Raw genomic sequence first — 9,855 nt, forward strand, 5'->3', positions numbered from 1 at the left:
TGTCAAGAATATTAAAAATTAGACAGTAGATGATTATTTAAATTAAATATAAAAATTACAACTTTTATTTCTATAAAAAAACATTATTATTATTTAAATGGTTACCGAAGAAAAAGACCCGAAGTTTTGCACTATCGAATAACTACTGTGAATGTTGCAAAATGCTGCCATACACTGGTCAGTTGAAACTTGAAATGGCTTAAATACTAAATTATTCGGAATCCTCAAAGTAAAAATCATTAAAAATAAAAAAAAAGCTTCCACTGTTCCAAAAAATCATCGTAAAGAAACTTTGTCAATTGTTTATACTTACAACAATACTTTAATATTTAATTGCTACAAATTATGATTGGAAATTTAATTTCTTTTGTTCAACCATAATCATTCACAGCGTTATCTAGGTACGTACATTTTTGTTAAAATTATATGTATCTATATCCAAAACCAGAAGGGTTCTTGCACTTTGCATAAGTGTTTTGAAATCAAACATTGAGAGATAATTTCTCTTAAGTATATTCTCCATAAAAATAATTAAATTAATATAGGTTAGGTTAATTTTTAACCACATTCTGCGTACATTCCTGACATGAATATCCGTAGTACAGTGATTATTATTGATATTTATATGATAGTGTAAAACAAAAACTATTTTGGTTGACATTATTACCAACTATTTTTGTTAAAATCAGTTATTTAAAATATTTCGATATTGGATACCTATCGATTTAATAAAATGTGCTATAATCTGTCCCGAACCATTATACGAGTTATATTGTGTTGTTTAATTCTGGCTTCTGAGTGTGGAATGATGTGTCTGTGTATCATTATTAATCACACCATTGACTTAAAAGTTAATGATTACCTATATTATATGATATTTGTTTTGACGAAGACTAGTTCAACATATTATCGTATTACCGATGGAAATATAAATGTCTAATAAAATGTCCTTAAAAATAAAATATTAAATATTAACTGACAGGACATCTCTGCTTATTATAGTTTTTCGTCTTATAGAATTATTTATCGTTTAATTCAAATTCAAATTTAAGTTTTAACAAATCTAATTTAATGATAATTTTTTTTTTTTTAAAATAAGAAATTTGGATTTAAAATTTAGTTGACTATAATAATTTGTGTTTCAATAAACATAATAGCTTAGTATGCCATTATTATTTAGGTAATACAATATTATATCGTAACATAATGTTAAACCAGACCCATTTAATGGAAAACACTTATTTTTTAATACCTATTTACACTTTTTAAGTTGGATGAAACCTACTTCAAGATAATCTATGATAGGACACGATTTAAATGCATCAATATTACCTTAATTCATTACGCGTTATAGACAAGTGGTTCGTCCTTCAGTTATTGACCAATTATATAATTAAATGACGCTAATATATACAGAGTGATTAATTTAATGTAATATATGCATTGTTTCAGAATTAACTGATGGTTTTGTAAATATTTATTTTACTTATTTTAAAGCCATTAAAACCAGCATCTTTCTAAAACAAAAAAAAATAGCTTTAATAATTTTTTATCGTTATCATTTGAAATTTTTTTATGAAGGATATATTTTAGAAAAAGTAATTTGATACAAGAAAATTGAACTTTAGACTACTTGTTTATAAATTATAAGTATTTGAAGTTTAAGCGGAATGGAGTTGCACAGAGGTGATCCACAAAATGTTTGAACAATTACTCCCCTCATCCAAACTTTAAATATTTTTAACTAATAAGCTACTTGTAGAACATAATTTACTTACATCACGAATTATATTCTGCTTTGAAAAATTAAAAATTAATAATGTATGTTGTCATTCGAGTGAGTAAAAAACTTAAAAACGATAAAAAATATTAAAAAAATGCCATAATTTTTTTTCAAAAACGTTGTTTGTAACGACTTAAACTTATATAAAAAAAAACCTCAATAATTTTTAAAATAATTAAATGGATCACTCCATAGATATACTTAAAAAAATATGCAATCAACATTATTCGTACGATTATATAATTGGTCAAATATCAATTGATGATAAGTATTTATAGTATAAAATATAACATTATACCTGGTATAAACTATATAACCACTTTTTAAAATACAATATTTGGTGAATTTAAAATTATTTACACTAATATAAATATTTCCACGTCGCGATTCAACAACTTCACTAATTTCTAAATCCACATTTAGTAAATATAGGATAAAGTCACAAATTCTATGTACACACACTATAAGTTCTCTATACGTTCTGTTTGTAAGGAATTTAATAACATTTCCGTAATCTATCTTTATCCGATGTATATCAGTGCTCATCTGTCACCGAAATAAAATATAATTATTTTCATGTGTGCAAATCAGTTTTACATTTAATATAACCGTGTGCGCCTACGAGTTCCGATTTTTAGGTAAAAATTATAGATTGTGCGCAAACAAGTTGCAGCCAACTATATTATATAATCTAATACTTATACCGATATGCCAATTTAAATATCAAACCAATCACCGGTATAATATAGGTAAGTTACAACTCAATAGAGTATTATAACAATTCATTAACGACAAAAACCATTTAAAATTTCAATTCTCAATGTGTTTCAGTTATTGCATTACTATACTATAAATTAACAAAAGTTCAAATATGAAGACAATTGAAATTATTAATTTAGTGTTATTTGTTGGTGTATCGCATGGCCTTCATCAAAATGTGGAAAACTCACATTATACAGGTTAATCATATATTAAATCATATTTTTCAATTTTTGTCAGCCCGGTACCCTGAATTTAAAATATTTGATTTAAACTATTTTTAGAAAGTAGATATTCAATTAGTAACAATTAATAACCAAAAATGTTGTTTAAAGGTAGCCTTTAACTTAATCAAACTTTGAAAAAATAAATTATAAAAATTCGGTAAATATTAAATGTATAGTAATATAGATTAAAAACAAAAAAAATACAAGTAGGTATAATACCTACTAGTAAAGTAGTCCAGTAATCTCAACTATACATTAAATTTCCATAAGTTAAAGCTGACGAGTTAGAATTAAATTAAACACCACTAATCAAAACAGATTAGAGCTAATTACAAATTGTACTAAAATGTGCTCAAGATTAAATAAAATTACTATAATAAACAAAGAATAAATACTATAATTAATTAGAACAAGATCATAATCAGATAAAATTCAGCTGAGATAGTAAAAAAAAAATGTTCACACATGAAACATTAAAATTAAAATTAAACAGTTTCGCGAAATTTTTAATAATAACTGTTTTTCATGATAAGTAAAAACGGAAAAATTGTATATTCCCTCTTTATATTTAAACATAGTATAATCCATCATTATTATTTTTCAAATAGATTACAAAAATCGCATATCAAAGGGAGCCCGTTGTAAATATGCAACAAACGATGTCCATGAAAATGACAACATTCAGGATACAAGAACGTATAATTTTATAATAAATGATTTATTAACTAATAATTCAGATCCAAATCCTTCTACAATACCGTAAATAAAAATTTAATCTGTGTTACCTTTTTTCTTTATATTTAATTGTGTTGAATTTTGTATTATTTAGGTCACTTATGAAGGAACCTGAATCTACTGGACTCTTAAGCCCAGACGATATTAACCTTGCCGACAAATGTTTTTCTAAGCCCGATTGTGATATCGAGTATCGGTTTAGAACTATGGATGGTAGTTGTAATAACTTAGATAATCCAGTTTGGGGACAAGCTAATACAGCAAACATACGAATTGTCCAAGCAAACTATTCAGATAGTATGTATACTAAGTGAATATCTTTATTGTTTATAATATGAAAAACGAATAAATTTAATTTAAGATAATAGCGAAATAAGAAAAGCGAAATCGGGCAATGAATTACCAAATGTCAGACACATACGAACAACTGCTTTCATAGATAAAGATTTTCCGGCACCAAGACATAATTCACTTATGATGCAATTTGGTCAAATTATTACACACGATACTGCATTATTGCTTTCCAAAACTACATTAGGTAAGTATCTCAAAGCACGTTATTCAAATTTTAATTTTTGCGTAACACAAATTAATATAAGTAAACTTTTACCATTTTTGATGAGATGATTTTTAACAGCTTTTTTCATGTAAAATAATTTATTATTGCTATATACCTAATACTCACATATTCTACTAATAATAACACTACTATTTTAAATTAATGAGAGGGATATGAGGTATATGTTTTTTAAGGAATCGATTAAATTACCTACCTATTTAGTTATAGTTGGATGATAAATAAAAAAACCTTATATCTAATAATTATAAAAATGTAAATTACTTAAAATATTATTGTGTAATATTCTTATTTATTTAAGTTCCAAACAAATTAAAAATAGTGATTCAACTTTTTTTGTCAAAAACATTTTAATTTAAAACAATGCATGGACTCGGAACTAAAAATATTTAAATACATTTTTATAAATGCTTTATAACTCAAGCTCACAAAAAAACACGATGAATGAACCTTTATATAATATTATGTCCATTTAAAAGGTGCTAAATAAACACAACTATAACTATAGTGTTAAAATCAACAGCTTCTATCTACACGATACAATTAATTAGTACTAAGCATATTTGTATGTTATAGCATATTTCTCTTATATATTAGTATATTTAGTATATATACTAATATATACATTTTTGATCGACGTGAGTTTCACACATTATTAACGCATCTAATACACGGGCAACGCCGTGACGGAACAGCTAATAATGTATAAACAAACTAACTAATTAATTATTGTATTTGATTATTAAAAATTATTTTATCAATTATTCAAGTTAACACATCATCGATGGTTCAATATTGTGAATATTTTAATAAATAATAATTCATCAAGCGTCTTGTTTTTAATAAAAATATCTTACATTTCTATAAGACGATAGCAGTCCGCTGGAATGTTGCAATCCAGATGGTACTACCCCGGAAAATCTACCAAAACAATGTCTTAATATAACAATCCCCGAGGACGATTCTGGATCGAAAAAACGATGTTTATCCATTGCACGAACAGCTGACACATCTGATCTAGGGTGTGCGATCAAACCAGTCAGACAAGTAATAAAAATGAAAACAAAATACAATTTATTTAAATTATCTTATATTAACTGAAATTTATAATGAGATCTGTATAATTTTTGCCGAATTTCGTTTATCTACGTATTAGCAAACTGGAGCTTCCAGTTTTCTTGACACTTCGTTATTGTATGGTCCGGATAATGACACAGCTATGTTCTTACGGAAATTGACTGACGGAGAGCTCAAATATCAATTGGGACCCAAAGATCAGGTATTTTTACCCAATGTCGAAAATTCAACACAATTTTGCAACGTGAACAATGAAACAGCAGTATGCTACTTTACAGGTATTTCAATGTCATATTTATACGATTAAGATAACGTCGTAACCAAATGTGTTGTTTCCGTCTTACTAACGCATACCATCCAAAATATACGTTCAGCTGTTCCAATTGTAGATGGCATTATTAACACTAAAGATGGCACTAATCTGTATAAAACTATTAACAATATATTAATCTACTGGATTCCGAAAATAATGTAATAATATAATCTGAATGTAGTATAGGTCGATTATTTTGTAGATATTTCAGTTTACCAATGATTTAGTTATTTGTTATACAGTGATAATCCAAAATTCAATTCCATTATTTTTAAGCGATTTCATTATACAATTAATAATTAATAATTGTTTAATGAAATCACAATATTAATAACGTCTATAAACATAATTTCTGGTTGATACTACCTGGACAAACCATATTGAATTACCAATAGACAACAATAAAGATAGTTTGTAATTTAATATAGGTAGTAATATCATTAAAATGTTATAATATACTAGATGTTTAATGTTATACACAATACACTTTATACTTTTATAATGTAATAATATGAAGTCATTGGTTATAAATACTAATGTATGATGAAACTTTTATCCTTAAGAGGACGCCTTACCCGCATGTGTTGTCTTTGTCTTACTAATGTACATTATAACAAATTTTTGTTCAGCAGAATACATTTTGTGATGTTAGCTTTAATATTAGAGTAAATTTACCTATTAACAAATTTAAAGGTATGAATATTATGTAGACAATGACATATGATTGTATTGATATAATCATTTTAAAGTGAGTTATGAACATTTTAAAGTTGTAATAGTTTACATAGCTGTAACTCGCTTTAAAATAATAATATCATTAAAAGCATAGGTCATTATCTAGATAATATTCTTACCTTTAAATTTAATAATAGGTAAATTTACTCTAATAATCAATATTAAAGCTAACATCACAAAATGTATTCTGCTAAATAAAAATTTGTTATGATGTACATTAGTAAGACAGAGACAACACATGCGGGTATGGCGTCCTCTTAATCAAGTTATTTTCTATACCTATGTTAAAACAATTTTTTTCCCATATTTTAATTGATTGGAAAAACGTTTTGAGTCACAAACCTTTGAAAGTTAATAATAAGTACAAATTATTTTTTTTTTTAAAACAGAAATTATGTATAATTAGTATATTATGATTGGTATGTTATGCTACAAAAAGTCACTCCATTCAAGATTCAATTATCTTAGCGATACAGCATAAATAAAATAATGAAATGGTCTATTTGATAATAAGTTATGTGTATATATATATATATATAAGTTTGATAACTTAAAGGTAAGAACAATATTTGTATTTTTTCACACTCGTCGGTATTTTAATTTTTAAGTGAATTATGATAATTTTTAAATATTAATAATTTACCCACCTATTATACTCATACCTCGCTTAAAAATTTAAATACCGTAAAAAATTCAGTGAGAGAACGCAATATTCTTACTTTTAAGTTTAATAATTCGTCATTTCACTCTAATATTTGAGCTAAAAATACAAAATTTGAATTGCCGAACGTGTATTTTGGTATAGTAGGCATTAGTCAGACTGAGAAAGATTGGATAATTATTTTTATTATTGAAAATCGTATAACTATTTATTGGCTATCTACTCAGTTGAATCGTATAAAATTTAAAAATAATTTGGTTAATTTTTAACTTAGGTGATCCAAGAGTGAACCAACTTCCTGATTTAGCAGTTGAGACGACTAGCTTTCTTAGACTACATAACTATTTATGCAAAGAACTTAAAGACATGAACCCATCGTGGGACGACGAATGCATATACCAAAATGCAAGGAGAATAGTTATTGCAATGTATCAGCACGTTACATATAACGAATACGTTCCGGAACTTTTAGGTCAGACGCCATTTACCATTATTATTGTATATACATATTTAGTATTTTAGTCTAAGATTAATGATGAAAAGTATAAATTATTATAGGTATATTCTGTATGAGTATACATACACTAATAAGTACTTTGAGTTTATTAACTATAAATGTTTTTATTATTATTGATTTGTATTTTATAATCTCAGGAAAAGAATTTGCAAAGGCAAACAAATTATTACCATTGACTGAAGGATTTGACTACAATTACAATAAATCTATAAACCCTACTACAATAACTAGTTTTACTGCTGCTGCATTCAGATCACAACATAGCTATATACAAGGACGTAGAAAGTAATATAGTTCATAATATTTTAAACATTTTTTGTTTATGCTGATGGTTATATTTTTGTTTTCCAGTTTGGTTGATGAATCCGGAAATGTAACATCGAAAATACTCTTAAGAAATTATTACTTTATACCTGAAATAGTGCAAATGAAAGATAATTATGATCATTTATCAAGGGGTTTACTAACTCAGAATGCGCAAGATCAAGATCAATTTTTTACAGAAGAGGTATATCGCATATTTATTAATTATTTGTACTATATTATGTACAAGGTTATGTGATGATATAATAGGAAAATAACTGTAGTTTTTGGATTAAAATACTTATTATTATTTTTTATTAGGTTAGTGAATTCGCATTCAGAACCCCAAACGAAAAAAACAGACTTGACTTGGTTAGCGTGGACATGGAACGCGGTAGAGATTATGGAGTACCGCCCTACAATAAATTTAGAAAACTGTGTGGGTTGAGTGAGGCTAAAACCTTTGAAGACTTGACTGATCAGATAAGCAAAAAAGTGAATAATAAGTTGAATATTTTACATTCATAGATTTACAATACAAACTCATAGATAACTTTTTAATAAACCAATATTTTTTTTTTTAAGAAAGTCAATACCTTAATTGAATTATACGAAGATGTAGACGATGTTGATTATTATGTAGCTGGTCTTCTAGAAAATAGAAAACCCGGATCCGTGTTGGGTCATACGTTTCAATGTATTATCGGCGAAATGTTTTACAGGTGGAAGTTTGGTGATCGATTTTATTACGAATTTGGAAATCAAACGGGTTCTTTTAACTTAGGTAATATCTACAAGTTTTAAAGTACCAAATAAGTTAATAATTTGTGATATCTATATTTTTTATTATATTATTCTATCTGAGAAGATCAACTCAATGAAATACGAAAAACTACAATGGCATACATAATGTGCATCACAACAAATATTAGTAATGTTCAAAGGAATGCATTTGTCGTACCGAATAAAAAAAAGTAAGTACATTACATATATATACTATGAATTAAAATAACCATGTTTGCATTATTTCAAAACTCTTAATTTATTATTAATTACAAATTATACATTATTATTTCAAAGAAACACAATTAAATTTGTTATTGTTTATATAAATAATGTTAATACTTTATTATTTTCCAGAAATCCATTGGTACCTTGTGATCTTATACCCAAGCCCGATTTTTCTGTTTGGAAAGAAAAGTAACTTATAAGAAAAAAGTGTCGATTTTGCAATAAGTAATCAACATTTATGAACTCTTCTTCATTATGAAATACAATAATAATTGTATAGTCTTAACAGTTTAAAGGTTTATAGTTAAATGTTTAGAATTATATTAAAATAATCACTTAGTCATAATATAATAAATATACATAATTTTTGATTGAGAATACTAAAAAAATAGGTATTTTTTTAATAATAAAAAAATCATCAAATAAAAAATAGCAAATATGCAACTATATAGTTAGATACATATTTTTTCAACCAGAGAAATTTTTTTATTAATCGTTTTATTTTTAATAAAAATAATAATAATATTAAATATGTTCTGTTTGTTAAATAATTTATAATTAGTATATGATTCAATGATATCACTTTTGAATAATAAAATTCGTATCTATTGTTATGAATATAATTTCAATGATAAATAATTGTATGTAACTGGAATATAACTTTATATTCACCATAGAAGCTATAATGCACTAGTTATACTTAAAGCTTTTAAATTAATCAAATGTAATTAGAATAATAAGCTAGATTTATTTTTAATTGCAGTATAGTTATATGCTACAATATAAGTCAACAACGTTTAACAGCCCCGAGCCACTGTCCAAACATCGACAATATTATCCAAAAATATCCAACAAAAGTATAAACGAAAGGTTTATACGAATTTAAATACTTTTATTTAGGATTAAATTATTTTTATTGTAAAAAGTGTAGATATGTATATTAAAATAAACCACAATATAACAAATGCAGCTATAATTGTAATGTAGTTTAACAACGCAGAAGCATACGACTTAAAAAGCATTTTTAATAAATAGAAAAGTATCTATGCTGTAGTTGTAGTACCTACATAATTAATTATTATCATAATTTCATCTTTAACTAAATTGTATATTTGATTTATGATAAATGGTTTTAACATATACTGTAATAGTTTCCA

General features: G+C 25.6%; 1 protein-coding gene across 1 annotated transcript; it reads left to right on the forward strand.

Annotated features, from left to right (window-relative positions):
* The first annotated feature begins 2,179 nt into the window (after positions 1 to 2,179).
* Positions 2,180 to 8,911, forward strand: LOC113551356 (peroxidase-like). The gene is made up of 14 exons (XM_026953560.1): positions 2,180 to 2,532; positions 2,615 to 2,742; positions 3,378 to 3,528; positions 3,599 to 3,801; positions 3,866 to 4,042; positions 4,950 to 5,128; positions 5,238 to 5,436; positions 7,142 to 7,339; positions 7,522 to 7,669; positions 7,736 to 7,892; positions 8,009 to 8,182; positions 8,273 to 8,471; positions 8,556 to 8,661; positions 8,828 to 8,911. Exons 2-14 carry the CDS (start codon positions 2,655 to 2,657, stop codon positions 8,889 to 8,891), a joined length of 2,043 nt encoding a protein of 680 aa, XP_026809361.1. The 5' UTR covers positions 2,180 to 2,532; positions 2,615 to 2,654; the 3' UTR covers positions 8,892 to 8,911.
* Positions 8,912 to 9,855: the final 944 nt, after the last annotated feature.

This window comes from Rhopalosiphum maidis, chromosome 2 (assembly GCF_003676215.2).
Source record: "Rhopalosiphum maidis isolate BTI-1 chromosome 2, ASM367621v3, whole genome shotgun sequence".
Classification (NCBI taxonomy): Eukaryota; Metazoa; Arthropoda; class Insecta; order Hemiptera; family Aphididae; genus Rhopalosiphum; species Rhopalosiphum maidis.

Coding starts and splice junctions, on each gene's coding strand:
- LOC113551356 (XM_026953560.1), top strand. CDS start 2,655: ATGAAGACAATTGAAATTATTAATTTAGTGTTATTTGTTGGTGTATCG. Junction 8,472..8,555: donor AACGGGTTCTTTTAACTTAG/GTAATATCTACA, acceptor CTATCTGAGAAG/ATCAACTCAATGAAATACGA. Junction 8,662..8,827: donor GTCGTACCGAATAAAAAAAA/GTAAGTACATTA, acceptor ATTATTTTCCAG/AAATCCATTGGTACCTTGTG.